Source organism: Thermobia domestica, chromosome 5 (assembly GCF_964235325.1).
Source record: "Thermobia domestica chromosome 5, izTheDome1.hap1.1, whole genome shotgun sequence".
Taxonomy (NCBI): Eukaryota; Metazoa; Arthropoda; class Insecta; order Zygentoma; family Lepismatidae; genus Thermobia; species Thermobia domestica.
In genome coordinates, this window is record NC_137458.1 from 212698018 (window position 1) to 212722592 (window position 24575).

Consider the following 24575-nt stretch of genomic DNA (forward strand, 5'->3'; position numbering starts at 1 on the left):
TCTCGAACCACTTCATCTCCTAGTTTTAAATCGATAATTAGTAATTTTCCCTAAAGCAGAGGAATATATATTAGCAAATCTTGATTAGAAATATACATTGCATCTGTTTCTCGCAACAGGCTTAAGTTCAAATCCGAACTTTGATCACAAATAACTCGGACACTAAAGGTATTAATTTGACCAAATTCGAAATGTTGGTAGACCTTAACAACTTAATATGGATGTGAAATACCATGGTGAGCAGGCATTTGGTTCCTGAATTATTGGTTTTCAAACTTGAGCTTTGTACTCAAGTAAGTCCAAAATCCAACTTCGACTGCAATAACTCAAAAGCTAGAAACATACAGAACATAATACTTCATATATAAATACCGAAAGTAATGTCAAAATAGAACACTAAAAATGGCATGCAAAATGACAAAATAAATTCCCAAAATTTCTCTAAAAATGGCAAAATAAATTCTAAAAAATGCAGAAATGAGCATATTCATTTTACTTTTAACATTTTGTCTTAGTAAAAAGAAATCCGTTGATCTCTAATAATTACGCAAATTACTAAAATTAAAAGCAAAATAATTATGAATAAAATAATCATTGCAAGTACCACTAATTTAATTCATGATCTTGGAATTATGAGAATACAGGACACATAATTTTTTTTTAAATTACAGAAATATTAACAGTGTTTGTAGCGCAGGAAAAGCTTAACAGAAATAAGCTTATGTGTGCGTCTAAGAAAAATGTGTAATTTCTTAATCAATAAAACAGCAGATTGTTTCCCTGTCCGCATTCCTGTCATTACCTCATCTAAGGTTAATGTATCTAGTCTGCACTTTTTCACGTCATAGAAGAAACTGTCAGTGAACTAGGAAATAACCCAAAAGGAACGTTGGACAAAACGGTTGGAAGAGTTTTGGAAGAGACTTGGTCAAGATCGGTTGAATTTCATTGATCGCGTACGATATCTACTGTCCTTCTGAAATATATATATATATATATATATATATATATATATATATATATATATATATATATATATATATATATATATATATATATATATATATATATATATCAAACGAAGGACGCAAATGGATATGTGTATACATACGTGTGTGTTTATGGATGTATGTTCCAGCTTACTTCTGGAATACCTGAGGAAGTCATCGAGGATGACCGATATTATTGTTGAATTTCTAGTTTTCGGGGCCGTTGAGGTGAATAGTGACACTTCTAATGCCGTTTAAGTTCAAGTATTGTCATGAGGGGTAAGAAAGGGTGAAGAATTAAATATAATTAGTTTCATTGAGATGTATATTCCAAATGAGGGGAAGTGGGCTCAAATATTTTTCATAAACTTATTCTCCTCGTGCGAAGAACAGCTGAACAGGCATTTCAGCTCGAATTTCTAAAATGTTTGTAATCTCCTCTATTTTCTTCAAGTAGTTTATCATTACGTTTTCGCCCTACTCACTAGTTTCTTCATTCATTTTTAGATTTACAATTTTAAATGTTCTAATCGTTTCTCGTCGTAGTGTACGGTTTTGCTCTGTAGAACGTGATACTTCACACAAAATATTTTATGAGTCTTTATTTTGACTTCCTATTCGGATCCATAAAATATGATATATACCACCTAAACATTTCTTTTGTCATTTGTTTCCTTTCTGACTACACTCCTATCTGTTTCCCTGTTCTAACTAAATGTGTATATAATAAAAATTACATATTGAATTCTATTTTTCCTTTTTTCCCCTTACAAACTTAGCTTCAATTTAACAGATATTGTGCGGGTCATTAGATAAAGACGCCTAACACGGCTGGACACGACGATATATTGGAAACTTGCGCATGGTATATACAGTTCTGGTTAGAAATTCTTTAGGTAAGAGACCTCTGAGTAGCATTAAAAAGCTAATATATAAAAGTCCTTCGGAAAACTAAGTGCACGCATGCCGATTGGGTTTGTTTGACGTAATATAGAATCCAGTATCCAGCAGTATCCTTTCGTTTCGGTGGCGATGAATTTCCTAGATCCTTAAGACGTAAAGTAACCCTGCTTTCACATTTCTTCCCCTCAAGAAAATGCGTATCATCGAGTCCGACCTCGTGGTTGGGCATTTCCTAGCCCATTGCGGGAACAACTTCCCTTCTTGAAGCCTTTCTCTTCCTTGTAGACTCAGATAGCATAAGTGATCATGGTGTAATAAGATATACTATCGGTATAAGATATGGAGTACAGTCCGTTCACAAATGTCACTACAAATACGAAAAACTATCTAGAGCCAATATACTATCTAGAGTAACAAATACCAGAAGGTACAAAACTCATAATAATAAGACCGGTGGTGATTTATGAGTGCAAAGCTGGAAATTCACACGCAGATATCCAGAGCAGTTGCTAATATTTGATAGAAAAAATAAGAAGAATTTTGAGGCCATTTAAGAACGATGAAAATATAAATAGACAGCAATAGTAGAATTATGAAATTGACCAGCTAGTCAAGAATGAAAACATTGTACGCCCAGTACAGTCACAAAGACTCAGGTGGATGCAGGACATATCATACTAATGGACTATGCGCAAGCCCCAAACCAGATAATTAACCAGAATATTATCGGAAGATGAGAAGAAGATGTTGGTGTTTATCTACGAGCTAGAAACAGAATCCAATGGCGGAGGCGTCGTCAAGGATGTCCTAGTCCACAATAGACCGTAGCGCAATAGAAGAAGAAGATACTGTCAGTCTTTCCACAAATAACCCAGTTTAAAGGGATCAGACATTGGCCAATAAAGATGGGTACGGTAACTGTCAGACCCACCACTGGTAAAGACTAGGAGGTCATTTGAAACATACTATTTACCTAACTCAATCTGGATAAAATAAGCATAGGAACTGAATTTTGTTTCCTACTTTATCTATTCAATGCCAACAATAGTTGAGTTTCCTACTTACTAGTTAACATAAACACATTTTCAATAATGGATATTACTTCTCTGTTTAATTTGATTAGTTACGGATTAGTTAGCGTTGTCCATTACAACTAGCCAAAAAAAAAGTGACCGATTAAGTTTTTTAAACACGCAATTTCCTACCGTATCAGAGTGATGATCCAAATACTGTAATTTTAGCAGCTGAAAATTATGGTAGAATATGAATCCAGAAATCTTGCAGTTGATCTATTTCTCAACAAACTGGGCATTTACAGGTATTTGTTCACGTAACTAAAATATAAATTTTCATATTTCAATGGAGAGTTTTCAGAGAAGTCACAACGGTAAAAATTTAAATTATTTCGCTACAAGCCGAAAATGATGAAAATGTTACCCAATTCACTAGGGACTTACGCATGTAGATCCTGGGAATCTGAATCCTGAGATTTGAAATTTTCTATAAATTAGTCTAATTTTAGGGATGATTTTATAATATAAATTAATTTTAACACAATTTATCCTCATATCGAATTTGGAGCCTCCAATAACCATTGGACCTCTCTCGAAATAAATTCCTGCAAATGTGCTTGTGCACTAACTTTGTAAACAGTTTTCGGAAACTGTATGGTACTTTCTTTCCTTAGTTGTTGCAATACAATTTAATTTTTACCGCTGTGAATTCCTCTTTAGCGCGCTGCTGTTACACTTAACTTCTGGTGTTTTATAATAAATAATATATTGATACTTACGTTATATGAAAGTCTGTTAATTTTATACTATACGTAAAACAATCTCGCCGTAAGGTACTTCCTGTTGTGAAACAGAATACCGGCAATTTTTAGAGTTAAATCCTGTACTAGGTTGTACATACTATATATTGCATTTAGTTTTTTTCTTTTTAAAAAAAGCAGATTGATTTCTTTTCTTTTAAATTTCATTAAGTGGCAGTTTTCCCGGTTATTTCACTTATAGATGTGGTTCTGAAACGAGTTAAATTTCCCAACTGGTATTTGGTAACATCAAATGTTAATGGTTAAACATTGAATGGGAAGTTAAAAATTATCATTTGTTAACAGATCCTGCTTAATAGAGGAAGATGAAATTTAGCGTTTAACACATAGTTTAACTCAATCCGTAACAAGAGACGCAGAGGCTTTTAACGAACTCATTTTCACACAGGAAGTAATTAACGTGTCAGTCACAAAGGTTGTCAAGAGAGAGAGAGAGAGGGAGAGAGAGAGTCCGTTCATTGCGACAGAATTATGACATTAAAATTTAGTCGAAAGTGGACGTTTGAGAGTGGTAGTGAGGCAGAAAATGGAACTTTAATGATGTGTGTTAACTAATGGGTAATCCTGAAAACAGTGATACCATTGTGGAATAATTGATCAGTATGCTTTGAGAAAGATACCACTTAATGAATGACGGCTACTTTATTGGTAGCAATGGGTTGAATTGTATTGTGGTTGTTTGTGCAATTTATATAATTGACTTTTGTGGAAGTGAATAAACATATGAGTATGTAAATCATCTCATGATTCAAATGATAGACAGAAAGACTAATCTTTAAAAAAATACTTCTATCACGATTGATTGATTTAAAATTTGCTGTGTAGCTATCAATGATGAAGATTCGTATTTTGGATACTCAAGGTTCTGAATCTCATTCTTAACCCTTAATTGGGCAGTGTTGCTCTCAAGCAACATCGCATTCTTTCATACAATATTCATATGCATGATTTGCGGGTCGCTTCTTTAGATACTTCTAATCTTCGTCAACAGGGGACAGTCAAATTTAGTATTATAGAAGTTTTATCTCCTATATTCCGCGAAAGTTCTTTTTTTAATTTTTTTTTTAATTTGTGGTGTCTTGCTCTTTAGGAAAATTTTTCAACGAAACTGGTGGTAATTACTGAAAGCATTTTCATGATATTTTACCATAATAGGGCAATGCTGCTCAGTAGCTACACATAAGACCCATTTTATAGCAATGTTGCTTTGAAATAAACACCCTGCGTTTTGTAAGCAAAGTACAAAAATACTTTAAAAATTACGAAATTATGATCGGGAAGACATGGTTCAACCAAAAAAGCAAACTAAATATTTCAAGGGTAATGCTATCAATGCTTGCCAATTAAAGGGTTAATAGTCACTAACAATCACACACACACACACACACACACACACACACATATATATATATATATATATATATATATATATATATATATATATATATATATATATATATATATATATATATATATATATTTACTTATAATTTATCATTGTGAAGTAGGACAAATCAGGACGATTCCCTTATTAGAAAAGGTTTTTACATTTTTAAAAAACACAACACTTAAGAAGTTGACCAAGATCAGGAAACATCGAGGAAATGCAGGGTATTCAGAGTAGGACTGACGATATTTAAAATTGCGTGGTTTTAAAATGGCCAGAGACAGAGAGAAAAAAGAAAAGATTGTTTTAAAGGAAACTCAAAGTTGCTTCTTTTTTAAAAATTTTCATGATTGTACCACAACCAGTGACGGTGGTAGTATCGCCGAAATGAAAAATAGCGCCTGAATTCGAAAAAGGTGCAATGGGTGTGGTGGATTCCAGAGATAGTGTTGTTCAAATGCTTCAAAACTTCCGTTGTGTTGAACACAAGGAACCTCAATCACGCAACTTATCCAGGCATGGAAGGAATCGACAAGAAGTGTAGTGAAACCTCACAGTTGTGGTAGATCGGATGTTACAGATGGAGAAAACAAGGGAGTGTTACACATATAGCTCCAGAAAGTGAATTTGCTCTGCGAAATCATCATCATCATTAAAAGTATTCTGCCATTATTGCCAAGTCACTTGCCGCAAATAAGAAACTTCCATACTCCACGATCTTCAGCTAACCTCTTCGTCTCACGTACGATTTTTCTGTTTTGATATTGTCCATCAACTATAGCCTCCTTCGGCTCTTTCCTCTCTTTCCTGCTACCATACCCTCTAACACGTCTCTGATGATACAGTTCCTTCTTAGCCAATGTCCCAACCAGTTCTCTTTCTCTTTTCAATAATGTGTATAACTCTTCTTTTCTTCCTCACCATTTCTAATACCCTCTCTTTGGTTTTTGATCGACCCAGCTAAGTCTCTCCATCCTTCTCCACACCCACATTCCTAAAGCTTCCAGTCGTTTTTCGTCACTTTTACGTAATGTCTATGTTTCTGCCCCATACAGAACAATACTCCACGCGAAGGATTTTATTTGTTTTTTCTCAACTCTTTATTCAAGGTTCCACAAAATAGATTTCTTTCTCCTAAAGGCTTCTTTCATCATTCCTGTCCTTGTTTTATTTCATATTTGCACTTCATATCATCACTAATAATACTACTAAGGTATAGAAAGCTAGTCATCTGTTCCATTTGGTCTCCTACTTCTATATTTGACACCTACCGCTTCGTTCCAATCACAATAGTTTTTGTCTTCCTATCATTTATTTTATTCCCATATTCTTCAAGCCCTTCCAAAAGTATTTTAACATATTAATAATTTTCTTTTTAGATTCCGCAACAAGGACCATATTATGCAAACCATAGACGCCTAACCATTCTATCTCCTAAAGAAATTTATTATGTAAGCTCTATTTTCACTGTCTCTTCTAGATACATAGTAAATAATATTGGCAAAAAGCAGCATTCCTGTTGAATTTTGCTTTCAATTACACTCTCCTCTGTCATTTCCTCGGCTATTCTAACACTAAATTGTTGGTTCATATATAAGTTTCTAATGAGTCTTCGATTTTTCCATTCCAACCCAAACTTTCTAGAACTTCCAACAATTCTCGATTCACATGATCAAAAGCCTTTTCTAGATCAATAAATACAACATACACCTCTTTCCCTTTTCCTACAAACCTTTTGCCGATCATCCTTAATAATCCGATTGTATCTATTATGTCCTTACCTCTCCTGAACCTGTACTGTTACTCCTGAACTTTCCCATTTGTTCTTTCATACAAACTTTTATTCAGTATTCGACGCAGAATTTTTGTTGCATGCAATACTAAACAAATATAGTTCTATAATTATCACATCTGGGTTCGATTTCTTAGCCATCGCTATCATTATTATCTTGAAGAAAACTTTTGGTCACTTTCGCAGACAGCTGGAAATTCTAAGATTAATTGTGCATGAAGTGGCATATAAACGAATATGTTTACGCACGTATAAGGTGCAATTATTGCAACGAATTAAGCGTAACTACAAGCTAAAAGACATATATTTATCAATGAAATGTTGCAGAAGTTTGATAATGACAAATTTTGTATCGAACCTTGTCGTCTTAGATAAAGCAACTTTTCACTTGTCTGCTATGTTAACAAAAACAATGTTAGGATTTGGGCATCTGAGAATCGGCACATGTATGTGGAATATTCTCGAGAAAGTCAGACATTGAACGTTTGATGTACATTAACTCATAATGAAGTTACAGGCCCCTTGTTTTTCATGAAGCAAACCATAACAGAAAATATGTTCCTTGGTATGCTTCGAAATTTTGAAGTTCTCCAATCATATCATTTACAACCTCAAATGATATTCCCTGCTCCATTGGAACCTACGACTGAGGGAGTATCTTCAAACGGAATTTCCTGGATATTTGATAGGCCTAGGTACTATTCTGATCTGATTTAACTCCTCTGGACTTTTTCCTACGGGACGTTGTGTATTTTGGTGAAAAAGTTATTAACCTTGATGAACTCATAAACCAGATACGGAGTGCGATTTTTTCTGCCATACCTCAGATGTTACAGATTGGTTTGGATATTCTTCGACTCACAAATAGAGCTCATGTTGGCTTATTGAGTTAGAACACTTCTAAGTAATACTAGAAATATTTCTTTTTGAGTTTTTCTGAATTCAAATGAATAACATTAACACAATTTCATTATTCTGCGCTCGAAAGTTTCGGTGATCTGAAAAACTCCATTCCCCTCTTTGGGTTTGAATTTGCGAAATCCTGCTTAAATTAGACTCTAGGATGCGAGGAGAATATTTATACAAAATTTCAACTTTCTGCATCTGACAGTTTGATAGATCTTTCCAACGACAAAAAATAATACAAGCCCAGGAGATCTTCTCCTCTTAGGAGTCATATTTCTTAAAATCTCGTTTTATCTCCAGCCTAAGGTGCACGGAGAAATTTTATACAAAATTCAAAATTCTACGCTTAATAGTTTTAGATATTTGGTGAACGGGAAAAATTACTCAAACCCGTCCAGACCCCCTTAGCATACATAATGCTCAAAATCTCTTTTTTGTTACAACCTGAAGTGTAGGTGGATATTTATACAAAATATCAAGGTTCTCCATCATTTAGTTTCGGAGATCTGGAGAACAGCAGAAACAACTATTTTAGTACCTCCCATCTATCCCCTGAAGTTTGCTTGGGCCGACGTATTTACATTAAAATTCTCATTGGTATCTTGCCCATTATATCTGGTAAATCTGACTGCCATCCCCCAATGTTATACAGAAATTTGTGTCATTGTCTCCATCCTCACTTTTGGGCACACGATTCCCAAATGTTCGTCTTATTTGTAGTCTAGGGTGCAAGAAGATTTCACAAAATTTAAAGATTCTTCGCCTTATAATTACGGAAATGTGCAGAAATCATAAAGCGTTCCCTCCTATTAATAATATGCAATTCCAAGAAGCTTTGCCTTGTTTACAGTTTAGGGTTCTAGAAGAAGATTTATACAAAGTTTCAAGAATATACGCCTGACAGTTTTAGAGATCTAGAGAATGGCAAAAAAGAAATCATTTAAGGAGCAAAGCCAATTTCTCCTTATAATGTGCCATTCTGAAAACTTGCCTTGTTTATAGCCCAGAGTGCAAGGAAAACATTTATACAAAATTTTAACCTAATAGTTTTGGATATTTGGTAAACGTCAAAAGATTAACTATGTCCCTCATATCTCTCTTTAGGATATGCAATTCCCAAAAACCCCGTCTTATTTGCAGCATAGGATGAAACGAGAACATTTATACAAATTTTCAAAGTTGTAGTCTAATAGTTCCTGGAGAACGAAAAATAAATATTGAAGCCTACCATTCCCCTTAGAATACGTATTTTGCAAAATCTCGTCTTGCGCCTTCCGCTAATTGACAGCAGGGCAGCCTGTCCAAGCCAAGGAGCAGTACATGCAGAAAACTGTAAACAATGTGATCAAGCCTCAAGAAAGAACAATCGTAGTGTAGAGAAGACCCCTCCCACAGTCTGTTACCGTTTTCTATGACTCTTTCTATCAAAGAAAAGCGCTGTGTGTATGTGTGTGAAAGAGGGAGAGAGAGAGAAAGAGAGGAAGAGAGAGAAAGAGAAGTGGAAGAATTAATTGAAGCTGTGAAAGTGAATACAGTGCTTTATGATACTAGTCATGAGGATTATATGAAAACCAAGTTAAAAGATGAATTATGGACTATAAAAAATAGGCAAATTGGGTTATGTTGATGGTAAGTACAATCTACCCTTCTCAGTGGACTAATTCAAAACTCCATGTTGTAAATAAAATTTGTTAGGTGGCTTTTAAACGATGGATTTATTTTTTCTTGCTATCGCCCATAGGCACCGTTCATGGAGAGAAGTAGAGGAAGTTTCTGTCTCTTTCTTAAATAATCATGTGGGGGCTACGAAAAATTATAAAGAAATATAATAGTTTACTTGATTTAGACTTACTTCTCTGTTGAGTTCATTATAAATCCTAACAGTAAAGAACAGTGATGAATCGATCTCAATAGTGAAGCACTCTGTATGATGCAATATAAAGTAGTACATTTTGTAGTAAATTAAATTGGAGAAACGAATAGGTAAGCAAGAAAACTGTTCTTTTATCATTCCTGGTAAAATTCTTTTTTTCTTCTAAGACTTTTCCCCCAGTTAGCTGAAGTCAGCTTTTCGAATCGCTGTCATCCACCTGTTTATATCTTGTATCATATCCGCAGTGACACCACACTGCACCATATCGTTTCTAACACGATCTCCCCATTTCTTCTTTGGCCGGCCTCCAGCTCGTTTCCCATTCAGTTCTATAGTTACTATTCCAAAGGTCCTTTTCTTACATGCCCAAACCATCTCAGTCTACTTTCTTGCAGTCCTTTTACTAGTGGTCTCACCTTTACTCTTCTCCAGATCACTTCATTCTTAATTTTGTCTCTCCGCATCACTCCACGTTTATTATTTATTCAATTATTATTTAGTAGTTTACAGAATTAAATAACTTTGATTAGCCATTATATTATTGTCATTATACTACTATAAATCAACTAATTGTTTCCGTATCTATAGAAGCATTTGATGCTTCTAATATACAAATATAACACGATTTTGTTTAATAAATGCGTCCCTTGCACGAATTTATTCCTAGAACTTCCAAGAGGAGAGTCAATAAAACTATAGAAAAGTCTTTCACATTCTTTCAAGAGAAAAGATAAATATTGCAGATTCGATAATATCTCAAGTCTGAGTTCCAAATTTGTGATAATATTATAAAAAAACTCAGTGATGCAAAAACAATTTTTAATGCCTGGTTATATTAGATTGCTGCAAATGAACTGTCCACCAATTCTAAACGTCAGAAAACAAAAATCAATAGTACAATACTTGATTAATTAAAATGGCGCCGGCTGCAACCACAAACTTTTATCATAGCTCAGCCAACAATCGGATTTCCGTGGCAGAAGAAAAATACAGCATATCTATCTCAATCACACGTTGCACCGCTCAATCATCAAGAAAGGTCTTTCCTCCGAAGAAATGATCGAGGTGTCGGAAGAGATGATAGTCAGTGGGAGAGATATCGGAGGAATACGGCGACTTAGGAAGGATTTCATACTGCAACTTATGGAGATTCTGCGCCGTTCTTCGTACCACAGCATTGTCGTGGGAATACCTTATCTGTTGACCATTGCTGGATGCTTGCGGACAAATTTCCGGTGTATTTCATGGAGTTTAACACTGTAACGATCTCTATTGATGGTTTCACCTTACCTGAGAAAGATTTTCTAAATTTTCTAATTTTCTATAAATTTTCCCATTGCAAATATTTAATTTAACTGTATCAAAATTTACTTTTCTTATTTCTGGTAGTCAAATTATGCCTATTATATCTTACTACTTGAACTGTATCTATGAATGTAGAGGTGAAATCTATGGAATTTCGGAGGAAACAAGGGAGTATCATGATGGCAGTAGAAAATAAGAATGGGAAGGTAGTCAGCGAGAGAAATGAGGTCATAGGAAGGTGGAAAGAATACGTTGAAGACTTATATGAGAGTAGGGATAGACCGTGTAGCCTAAATGTTGAAGTGGAAAATGAAGTAGGCGAGGATGATAAAGGATTTAGTATTCTTCGGGATGAGTTTGAAAAGGCTATATCCGAGATTAGGAATGGAAAGGCAACAGGAATAGATAACATACCAATTGAATTCATTAAAAATATAGGAGACATGGGAAAGAAAGAATTGTGGCGACTATGCAATGAAATATATGAAACAGGAGAATGGCCAAGAGACTTTCTGAAAACGATCATGATACCGATGGCTAAGAAATCGAACCCAAAGAGATGTGAGGATTATAGAACTATTAGTCTCATATCTCATGCAGCTAAAATTCTGCTCCGAATACTGAACAGAAGGTTATATGGAAGAACAAATAAAGATGTTGAGGAAGAGCAGTTCGGGTTCAGAAGAGGCAAGGGCACAAGAGATGCTATTGGATTATTAAGGGTGATCGGTGAAAGATTTATAGAAAAAGGGAAAGAGGTGTATGTTGTATTTATCGATCTCGAAAAGGCTTTCGACCGCGTGAATTGGGAATTGTTGTTGGGAGTTCTAACAAAGATAGGGTTGGAATGGAAAGATAGAAGACTCATAAGAAACTTATACATGAACCAACAAGTAAGTGTTAGGATAGGGGAAGAACTGACGGAAGAGAGTGTAATTGGAAGGGGAGTTCGACAAGGATGCTGCCTCTCGCCAACACTATTTAATGTCTATCTAGAAGAGATAGTGAAAAAGAGCCTACATGATGATGATGGCATTTCGGTAGGAGGTAGAATGATTAGATGCATAAGATTTGCAGACGATATGGCCCTTGTTGCAGAATCTGAAAAGAAAATCAATAAAATGTTAGAAAAAATGAGAAGGGGCTTTGAAGAATATGGGATGAAAATAAATGTTAGAAAGACAAAAGCCATGGTGATTGGAACAAAGGGTTCTGTGTCAAATATAAAAGTAGGAGGGGAGAAAATAGAACAAGTGAATAGTTTTCGATACCTGGGTAGTGTTCTTAGTAATGACATGAAATGCGAACGTGAAATAAAAGCAAGGATAGGAATGGCGAAAGAAGCCTTTAAAAGAAAGAAAAGTCTGTTTTGTGGGACCTTGAACAAAGAGTTGAGAAAAAGACTCATAAAATGCTTCGTGTGGAGTGTTGTGCTGTATGGGGCGGAAACGTGGACATTGAGTAAGGGTGACGAAAATCGACTGGAAGCCTTCGAAATGTGGGTGTGGAGAAGAATGGAAAGAGTTAGTTGGGTCGACCGGAAAACGAATGAGAGAGTGTTAGAAATGGTGGGTGAGAAAAGAACACTTTTAGATATTATTAGGAAGAGGAAGAGAAACTGGTTGGGACATTGCCTAAGAAGAGATTGCATCATGAGGGACGTCCTAGAGGGTATGGTGTCGGGAAAGAGAGGGAGGGGGCGAAGGAGACTACAATTAATGGACGATATTAAAACAGAAAGATCATACGCGAAGACGAAAAGGTTAGCGGAGGACCGTGGAGCATGGAAGCTTCACAGCTGCGGCAAGTGACCTGCCAATAAAGGCAGAATACCTATGATGATGATGATGACTTGAACTGTTTAATGTTCTAGAATTAATGAGCTCTTCTAAGCTACATTCGCCTTAAACCTCTAACGAATGCGATGCGGTAATATCCTTCCAATTTACTTTTTATTTTTAAAATGAAGTCTTTAGTGTAATGTCCCACGATTATGCCCGTTAGGCTAAGGGAGACGGATGATGATGGAATAATTGGTGAAGTGAGAATGTGGAAGGAAACGTGAGTACCCCGAAAAAACCCACGGACACGATGTTGTCCACCACAAAGTTGGCCACGGATCGAACAAGGAACATCTCGCACCAGAGGTATGCGTTCTACAACTGAGTCACCATGCCTCCTTATTTCTTCGAGTTTAACATCTACGGCTATGCTCCAGGCTGAGACGATGATGAATAGATAGACGATAATGATGAAATGAAGAGAGAGTGGGAGACAACGGGAAGACGCTTGGAAAACCTACACTTTGTCCATCACAAAGTGTAATTGGTGTGGGTTGGAATCGAACCAGGAACCCGATCCACTAGAGATGAGCGCAATATAACTGAGCCACCTCGGCCCCTCATTATATTTATTTATTTTTTGATAAAGCCGTGAATAATAACTCGCCATTTTCACCTTTTAAAACTTTCTCAGCTCTGCTTAAAATAAAATGCATATGAATTTAAAAAGTTCTACAAATATTATTAATATAACGTATATATAAAAAAAGAGAAGAAATCCAAGCTGAAGACACAGTATGGTTGATGAAATGTGACTAAAAATTACGATTAACTCTTAAACTTTACGTTTTATTTAACTGTAATCTTGTTCAAAGATATGTGTCAAGCGGTAGATAACATGACGCTGAAAAAAAATGACATCTTTAATGGTGGGTAGTTTTCGAAAAAATAAATCAAGAAAAGTTTCCTTTTTATGGTACTAAAAAGTCAGATCGACCGTTGCCGACAGTAATTGACTGTGTTTGTTCTGCTGGATCAGTGTTTATTTACTTATTCTATACATAAACAAAAATACACTGTTAAACATCAAATTGTATATATTTTTGATTAGCTATCTTCCCCTAACGGTAGACACCAGTGACGCACAAACTACTTCTAACTCTTGTTATACCAGTTAATAGAATAAGTGAATGCCAACTTACAGCAATAAAACAACTCTTTTATGTAAAACAGCTCGTGTGTGTATTTAAGGTCACCTACGTCACTTTTGTCAGTTGGTAATGTTTGTAATTAGGTAACTGTATGGCCTATTTAACTCGAAGGTTCAATGTTGCGTTGTCAAAAGCTCTCCATTGAATTCTATTCTTAACCAACTGGATCCAGTTTCTACTTTGTATTCCTATTTCTATTTCTGGGAGATCTATCTTAATATTGTCCTCCCATCTGCGCCTAGGCCTTCTTAATGGTCTTTTCCGACCGGTCTTCCAGTTAAGACTTTGAAAGAGTTTCTACTTTCTTCCATTCTGACTACTTGGCCTGCCCACCTAAGCCTCCTAGACTTGGTGACCTAACAACGTTTAGTAAACAGTATAAAATATGCAGTTCCTCGTTATGAAGTTTCTGCCATTCCCCATTGCCGTTTCTCTTGGGCCCAAATATTTGTCTCAGAATTATGTTCTGAAATACTTTCAGCCTACGTTCTTTCCTCAGAGTAAGCGACCATATTTTTCAACTATACATTACAATAGGTATGATTATCGTTTTATATATTTTAAGCTTCAAATATCTCGACGATGAAGGATTCTGAACTGAATAGTACCAAGAATTTCCTGCTTTTAATCGACATTTAATTTCTTCGTGAATTTCATTTAGAGTTGGACAATTTATCTTTCCACATTCTAATGGGATAACTACACTCTTGGATAATTTATCTTTCTACGTTTAATGTAATACCCTATGGAATTTCAACTCATTCTCTATATCGTAATTTCTTCTACCGTTAAATATCTCAAATAATAACAAGCTGCAAGTAAGCATATACACATACACTCACCAATGTTTTCTCTCTTTTGTTAAACATCTACTTTAACATAAATACATTAAAATGTCATTCTTACCTGAAAGGCCAGTTGTAATGGGCAAGACATGGAGATAAATCTTGACAAGATTCGCAGCCCGGTGCACAACGATGACAACGAAACAAGTCGTCATATGTAGAACTCATATTCAACTGTTTCTCCACCCATGTCACTGAAATTAAAATACACGAGTTAAAATGATATATGTCTCAAGTTAGTTATGTAGAGTTGTACTATTTGGTATACATTTTGAGTTGTCTAATACCTCGTTTCTCAAACTATGGTCCTCGAGGTATGTCCTGTGGTCCATTTAGGTTCAACATTAGTCTACTGAACTGGGTATTACACACTATACTTGAACATATAAAACGGGAATGGATTGTAAAAATAATGCACAATTTAATAAGGCAAATATAAAAATTCTAAGAGCTTTTATAGTTGCATTATTACAAAATTCTCTTGATAGACTCCATACATATCTTACAAACAAGAAACATTCAAATTTTCTAGTATGCTCTACCAGCAAGTACCCCATATGATATCTCCCACAAAGGACCCCATTCTCCTCTCCATTCTACATACAATATTAATATATTGCAGATCAATGCAATATCTAAATTCTCTAATTGTACCCTTATGTCCAACTTTTCAAATAAACATGTAGCAATAGTAAAATACGGGGTGTATATGTACAGGGTGTAACAAAAAGGTACGGCAAAATTTCAGGAGTGGATACCTTATGGGTAGATAAGCAAAAAAATTCATGTGACCATATGTCGGGAAATGCATCGTTACAGAGTTACGGCCATTGAGCCACCTGACGGTGTAAAATAGTCACATTTTGGTCGCTCCTTAATGTTAGCCCCTAATTAAGTTAGGAAGATAATTTTGGTATCTATGTATTCCTAAAGGAGGACACTTTCCACCGATATGTATTTTATGAATGTTGGGTGTACCACGGTGGACGAGGGAGGATAATTACGTGTTTTTTGTTTTCTGTATCAGGATTTTGGGGATGGCATTCCTCCCCCGTTGGAATTACACTCATAAAAAAACTGTTGACGTAATGAATAATAATAATAATAATAATAATAATAATAATAATAATAATTTTCTTTGTGGCTATATGGTGAGCATACGTGTCTTTCGAGCTGAAGATGTTGATGCCTAATGAGATATCGTAAATCCAAATCCAGATCCAAGCTGTAAATCCAAATATGACACAACTCCAGTGTTATACAAGGATGTTAAACTCCAAATAACCAAAATGTCATCGCGATTGACAAAGTAGCTTTTGCACTAAACCTGTACCCCCACTTTCTTTATTAGGATCTCGCTATTGAGCACTTATAAGATCGTAATGTTAGTACGTTCGTTTGTTATTCAACATAATAACACTTTAAACGAAAGTGAAGTTTTAAATTATGTTGTTTCTTTGCAATATACAGTTAAAGCGATTGTCTCGGCCGAATTCGATAATGGAGTAAAGCCATCTTCATGGGTAACTATGACTTTAACAGTGGCTTATCCGCATTCTATAGACCGCTTCAAGTACCAACATATACACTTCATTCATAAATGTAAGTTTCACTGTCTTTAGCAGAATTACGAGGCAGTCCCAGAAGTCCTGCATTATCACCACACTGACCTGCCTGAGGTAAAACTTCGGGAATATATGTGGCGCCACTAGTGAAAACTCTTGGCAAACATAGAGGACACGTTCGTGGGATCAAATGAAGGCAAGTACTTCGTGTGTAGCGAGTGTTCCCGTAAAATAAATAAATAAAAAAATGCAACGTGAGTGAGGACAAAATTGCAATTCGAAATGTGCTACGACTTTTATGGTAAAAAAAAAACTTAACTGCAAAAGCTGCGGCACCTCCACGCAGAGAACAAAGCAGTACTGGATCGATCGGCAGCTTCCCGTTGATTCAAAAAATTTACTTAGGGTGATTTAAGCCTCGCGGACAAGCCCTGCAAGGCCCTCTGCAAGATGCTGAGTGCTGAACCACAAGTCGAGTACACGTGCATTAGCAACAGTGGTTGGGGCATCCAAATCGACAGTAAACCGTTTCTTGTGTGACATAAATTATGGCAATAAACAGCCCGATGAGGTCCCCATGACCTGAAAGAGGAACAGGTCCAGCACAGAGTAGTAATTTGCTAGACTTTGTTAAAAAAAGAAAAAAAACGCGTGATCTTCGTTTCTGGTGGAGAATTGTGACAGGAGATAAGAAGTGGGTGTTTTTGAAAACCCATGGCATACGTAAACAGTAAGTGAAAAAAGGACAGGAAGCCCTAGCCAATGTGAAACATTACATCTTTCGGAAACTGAACAGACTGAGCTGTTATCCCAAAGATGGGTGAAAGTCATCGAACATGATGGCATGTACTTTGCTGAATAATGGTTTGTCTTTTTTTCTGATATTCGTGTTTCATTTTTCTCCTTGCATGATGCTGAACTTTTGGGATAGCCTGGTATATCAAGTCTTCGATTCTAAGTGTGAATTTACATTTTAACAATATGCTGTCTCTCATTTATTGAATTGAATTCTACACGACGTGTTATACACAGTGTAATCTTGGATCTTATGAGAAACTCATGGACACTTCATTCATGACTACAGCCCGGATTTATATGCAAAATGCATGTTTATAGTGACACAGAGAAACGTATGGAAAATACTTTTTCTTTCCGGTGGACTTGTAAGATTTCGTTTGAGATGCATATGATAACGCATATAAGTAATATTTTGAGTGAATGTCGATGTGCATGCATATTTCGTAAACTTTGCAGAATACTGCATATACCCGAATTTTATTGGTGCATACTAACATATTTTAGAGAATATCACAAGAAAGTAGGTAATATTTCAAGCGAATTGAATCACTTTGTAAATGCAGATGTAGAATAAAATGTTGTATAAAATACGAGGGCTATCCAGAAAGTAGATTACGTTTTGGAACAAAAAATCAACAAAGTATAGGAAACAAATTTTATTATATACAGATGAAAGCCACACACAAATACTACTTTTCGACATAGTCACCATTCAAATTAAGGCATTTATCGTAGCGATGTACGAGCTTGGAAATTCCTTCGTCGAAAAATTCGGCCGCCTGCGACTTCAACCACTTCGTTACCTCTTCTTGCAGCTGTTCGTCGTCATCAAAACGCTGCATAGCCAGCCACTTCTTCATTGCTGGGAATAGGTGGAAGTCGCTCGGTGCCAGGTCGGGACTGTACGGCGGATGAGGAAACAACTCCCACTGAAAAGATTCAAGAACTTCACGCGTGACATTTGCCGTGTGGGGCCGGGCGTTGTCGTGAATCAACAAGATCTTAGAGCTCAACATTCCTCTGCGCTTGTTTTGAATTGCTCTTCTGAGGTTTTGCAGAGTTTGGCAATACCTTTGAGCGTTTATTGTAGTGCCTCTTTCCAGGAAGTCCACCAAAATCACACCTTTTCTGTCCCAAAAAACAGTCGCCATCATCTTCCTTGCCGACATTGTTTGCATGCATTTCTTGGGTTTTTGGGGAGAACCTGTGTGCCCCCACTGCATTGATTGCAATTTCGTTTCACAGTTCACGTGTTTCACCCATGTTTCGTCACCAGTAACGATGCGATCGAGTAAAGAGTCACCATCCTTATTGTAGGCGTCCAAAAAGTGCAACGCTGCAGCCATTCGCTGATTTTTGTGGTCCTCTGTCAAGATTTTTGGAATCCATCTTGCACAAAACTTGTGGTAACCAAGCTTTTCGCTGATGATTTCGTGCAACAAACTTCGCGAAATTTGTGGAAAACTCAAAGAAAGTTCCGTTATTGTGAACTTTCGATTTTCACGGACTTTAACATCGACTTTTTCGACAAGTTCGGCAGTCACTTTGCTGGGTCTCCCACTTCAATCTTCGTCGTGAACATTGGTTCGGCCATTTTTAAATCTTATGACCCACTGTCGCACTCCACCTTCAGTGATAATGTTGTCCCCATACACTTCACACAGCTGCCGATAGATTTCTATCGGTTTACAGTTTTTTGCTGTCAGAAACCTTATTACTGCACGCACCTCTCAGCTCGCGGGATTTTCAATTAACGCAGACATTTCAAACCGTCACAGTATCTTAACGGAGCACAGCACGAACCTCTCACTAGCACGGCTAGATGCCGACTGAGCTGCGCAACGCTCTGACCCCAAGATGGCCGCGCTAGCCCCGCCCCTAGCGGACACAGACGAAAACGTAATCTACTTTCTGGATAGCCCTCGTAATAGAATGAAGTGCTGTATCCTAAGGTAGCCCACCTGACTTGTCTTGGACACGGTCTTCATCGCGTAGCAGAAACAATCAGATGCCAATATCTGCTAGTAGATGCGCTTGTATCAAATAAAAAAGAAAGTATTTGTGAAAGCTCCATTGCGCATGCGCATCTTTCGCAAAGTTGTGAAAAATGTTCCGCTACCTCCACAGCCAGTTTTAACCCGACGGAGCTTGTGGCTAGAAGCTGTGTCGTATTATGCAGATAACTTAAATCAAGTGAAGATACTTGTAGACTCACTAAATCCCGATGATGCACCCGCTGTTTATGTGTCACAAGAATGTTTCTCTACAAGGGACACTAAGAGCAAAATTAAGTACGTACCCAACCATTTCTCGAGAATACCTGAAATTATCAGACAGTTGAAATCCCGCAATAATACTTTGCTACATTCACTCTCTTTGTTGGGCGAATTATCACAGACTTTGTCCAGTGCATGTTGCGGAAATAGCGTCAAATCAACTTTGCCAAGTATTAGGCAAAAATCCCAGGTACAAAACAACATGTAATTGTAAATGTACTTAATGGTGAAAACATGGAATTGCAAGAGGATTTAACACAGAAAGACATTTGGGGTTTTTCACATGCACTAATGACTTCTGCTAATGTAGAAAGGTACTTTTCGATCTACAAAACGTTTCTCGCTGATAACGCAGAGGGTTTACAGAAGAAAACCTAAGGAAGACGTTCATAGTTTACTGCAACAAAAGTCATTAAGATATTTTTGTGAGAAATTGACACTTTATTTTCTTAATGTATATTTCAGCGCATATGTTAAATTTTTAATGCATATTTTAGTGCATATTTTTTTATATTTTTCGAATGATTTGATATAGGCTATTTGCATGCATATCTCGAGGTTTGTTTGTGCATGGAAATCCGGGTCATGACATTCTATTTAGCCTTAGATTCTACGTGATAATTTGTATTTTAGCAATACAGTATTATCTTGTCCTCTGTTGATCTTGATATGTGCCTCACATACAAATAATTTTGGATATATCCAAGCATGTATCCCTAATTTTTCCTCCAAATATGCGAAAGGTAACTTATTCTTTACAACCAACACAAACCCGAGTACTTGCTTCGGATACAAACTCCTATACCTCCTTTGGATATAAACCCCAGTACTTGCTTCGAATACAAACCCCAGTACTTTCTTCGGCTACAAACTCCAGTACCTCCATCGGATATAAACTCCAGTATTTACCTCAGATACAAAGCCCAGTATTTGCTTCGGATACAAACTTCAGTACCTCCTTCGGATAGAAACACGAGTACTTGCTTCGGATACAAAAACTAGTAATGATTTGGATTATATTTTAAACAGTAGGACTTTTGTCATAAAAAGGGGTGGGCAAACTCCAATAAACAAATCAAATCAAATCAATAGATTACCTTGGAGACTATTAATGGAAAGGGGATATGATGGCTCAATGGTAGAGTGCTTACCCATGGTAAGCGGGTTTGTGTTTCGAGGGCAAGCCATATGAGTTTGCGTTGAACAATATCGTGCCTTCATCCGTCTTCTTTAGCTTAACTATGAGACAATGAGATATAACACTAGAATTTTTATTCATTATTTATGGTAGCGGATCCCAAGTAATATCCGTTTAAACGTTAAAACATAAAGATGAGAAGGACCGAAAGATCCAGTGAATAGACCTTTAAACATAAAACATTCACTAACTAAAAAAATCCATCTCTAATATGAGAAATAAAGCTCCATATAAGTATAATTTGTTTGAAATAAAATTAAATATATGCTGAGATCTTTTTCCACCTCTTTTCTTGCAAAGCCTGTGCTTGTTCTCAAAGTCTCCTCTCAGTCAATCTTTTCCTTGTTCTTATTTCCTAGGCTGGCTGGCATCCTCCTTTGTATAAGCGTCCTTGTGCCTTAACAACGTTTAATCGCATTGTCCCAACTCGGTAGATAAGTTTCCTCATTTTGAGAATGGAGGCTAAAATGATGGGAATAATTTACTTACTCGGAGGGCATGGCGCCAATCTATCCAGGATGCATTGTTCAACAGAGCCTTTATGCGTCTTCTTACGAGTTAACTAATTTTCTGAACCAGAAGTTAACTGAAGGAACTTGTGACTCGATTGAGTTCATATTAAAGAAGTGTAATTACAAAAAGCACTCTACATGCATAAAGAATCGTTAATCAACAGAACTGTCTCAGGAAAAAGTTATCTTTTTAAAAAAATCTATCCAATGAGAAGAACATGACAATCTTTGGCGTTTCAAATAATTCTTTTGTGAAGTGCTGTGTGAGGTAGAATGTCAGATCGTAGCTAAAAGATATGGAAATTTGACTTACTAGTAGCGGTTTATCGATTACGTTGCACTGTTGCGCAAAGCCATTTTTTCAAGCAAATTAGGGCATTTTTATTATATGTTACTATTATTACAACAACAGAAAAAGTTAACGGTCTTTATCTTTATATATCATGAAGTAATTTATTTTCACTTTTTCTAATCGAGAAGTTCATTTATCTCTTTTCGAAGCAGAGAACAATCCTTTGTACAAAGGATATAATGGTTTAAAAATCGCTTGTGACGACTATGGGCGTCATTCCGTAGTGGTTTGCTTTAACGCAACGCTAAATCTGCGTTTTAGTATACGATAATAGGCATAGTAGTTATAATATTGATTTTTCAAATTTTGTGTTGCGTTACATTCCACAAATTTTGGGAAGGTTACTGTGGAATAAGGCCCCATATTTAAATAACACTGAACATTATAGAACTGAACATTCTATATCACTAACATAAAATTCTTCTTTCTAATCCAAATCATTAAGGAGTGAGGGAATTGGATACTACTAGCACCAGATTTAACATTGTGATTCCCATGTGGGTCCGGCGTTCAACATATACCAATGCTAAAGCTACCATTACCTGAGTCTTCTGTGTGTAACGAAGTCTTATTCTAATGAATTTAAAAACTAATAATGTCTGGTCTCTTTCTCAGCGAATACTACATATACTTTGAGAATCCTAAAATTTTTAGCATAAAAATACTTAGCGTTTTATGGAGAAAGATGTATGTTTTAAGGTCCTAACGTAAGATCTCAAATTGGTGCACGTAATTTACTTGAGTGCAGGATGAGACAGTCTACCAGTTGTTAGTGTACAGTTATTAGTTCACACATTGTTTCTTATAGTAAACCACTATTCATACAGAATAAATATATTTCCATATCATAGATGCTAAAAGAAATTATATATCCATCATTTTGTGCAAATAATACCTAGCGAATTAACTGAGTACATCCACACATTTTCAGAAACTTCAAGCCTGTCCCGGAGCAGATCACGCTATACTTTCGTTATTAAACTTCCTAGTAGCTATTATGGGCAAACACTTCTATTATTATTATTATTATTATTATTATTATTATTATTATTATTATTATTATTATTATTATTATTATTATTATTATTATTATTATTATTATTATTAACTTATATACACACACAACGCAACCTTGTTGCTTGAAATTACTCAAATGTTAATGTGTGAAATAATTACCGTCTTCTAAGTTAAAGTTTACACGCTTAATCATGTCTTATGAAACATTCTCAAGAATTGCTCTAATAATTTATTCAGTTTTCCTTATGATGTTTCTAATCAGTTACTCTATAATTTTGGGGTTATGTTGGTACAAGTAGGATATATTTTTTTCAAGTAATTATGCCGCAGAAAAGTTGAGTGACATTTTGCTCACAGAGATAGAAGCATAAAATTTTAAATATCAACATAAAACTCTCGTAACGCTTGTAACGTAATTTGAGATGGAGCACGTAGCCCCGTCTTGTTGCAACCAGTATTTTCCAAAGTACTTCTATATCTTGTAAACGTTGTTTTGATAGCTCATAAACTTTTGTCAATGAGATTGCGAATAGTTATTCTCTTCTAAATTAAGTTGCATTAAGGTTAATCAGATATTGTTATGATCTTATTTTTTACTCTGTAGGTCACAACTTAAAAAAATCTTATCTTCTTGAGTTGTGTCCAAGTTTGTACTACTACTTCGAGCACTAATAGGTTTTTTGAATGCACCTAGTATAATAACGAGACGCAGTACCATTTAAAAACAAATAAGGTTCTGCTAATTTCTACTCTGCATAATTTATGACATTGTTGATAAAACTAAAAAAAGTATGGGTAGAGAAGAAAGTCGTACTTTTTAGAATCACACTAGCAACCTTTCATGTATACTATGACTAAGTTTCGTCGTCTTCCAACAAAGTTCGTGATCTGCTCTTTCACTTGGAAACTGAGCCACTACCACAAACTGAAACCGAGAGTTTGACACATAATAAGTGCAGATTACTGCTATTTATTGTAAGAACTCGTAAAAATTAGAAACATAGAATGCTCTACACTTATTTTGTAAAAAAAATATTAATATTACTTCCAGATATTTGCTGGAACACTAATACTATATATAAAAAAGTAAACACGAAATGGTTTTCCTGTTAATTTTGAATTTTTTCTCTGAACATGACTTTGTTTCCAAATATTGACAATATTTAAGATTTATTCATACGATAAGCTTACTTTAACACAAATGTTAATCTCGACCACAAGTTTCATGATTTATAGGAGAAGAACAACAAATCAATGCTAATAAATGTGAATGCTAATAAATGAGATTTAGTGTCGCTGTTGGGTGACCTTAACATCGTAGTGCTTGAAATTCCAAGAAAATTGTCTGATTGTTCTACCTTTGTGGAAGGAGCTCATGAGTCACATTGGGAGAAAAATAAATAAATAAAAAATAAAAAAAATGCTTCCACCGCTTCAAAATAAGGGAAAAAGACTGTACACGAGGAAATGAAATGAAATGAAATAATTGGGAATGAATAAATTAGGAAATGAAATAATTGGTGGAATGAAATAATTGGTGGAATGAAGAATTGGTGGAATGAGAATGTGGGAGGAAACGGGAGTACCCCGAGAAAACTCAAGGACGCAATGTTGTTCACCACATATTTACTTGGCTGGAGATCGAACCAAGGACCCCATGCACCAGAGATAAACGTTCTACCACTGAACTACCGTACCCCCTACAAGAATTAAAATATTAGATACTTCTTGTTCCTTTAGTTCGAACCGAATTTATTTCCAATGTAACTTCCATTAAGGATGGAGGGGCGATATTCTCTTCGAAAGTTACTTCTTTTATTCTATGCTCAGTAAGTTTCGTGACACGCACATCTATATATCACTTTTCAACTGATATTAGTTTAATAGAGTATCCTGCAAACGATACGGGCATCAGGGCTTTATACTAATTCTAGCTATTGGCCACCTGCGTACTTTACCCCCAGACTCCTGCATTTGCTCTGCCTACGGCCTCTCACCTCTCATATCCTTAAGACATTTTTAATATAAGCG

General features: G+C 35.8%; 1 protein-coding gene across 1 annotated transcript in view; it reads right to left on the bottom strand.

Annotated features, from left to right (window-relative positions):
* The window catches only part of LOC145686391 (putative G-protein coupled receptor CG31760), an 890751-nt gene that overhangs the window by 77662 nt on the left and 788514 nt on the right, over positions 1–24575 (bottom strand). The window contains exon 8 of the mRNA XM_081759667.1: positions 14888–15020. Within this exon, the coding sequence (XP_081615793.1) occupies positions 14888–15020 (133 nt within the window). The remainder of the gene's footprint in view (positions 1–14887; positions 15021–24575) is intronic.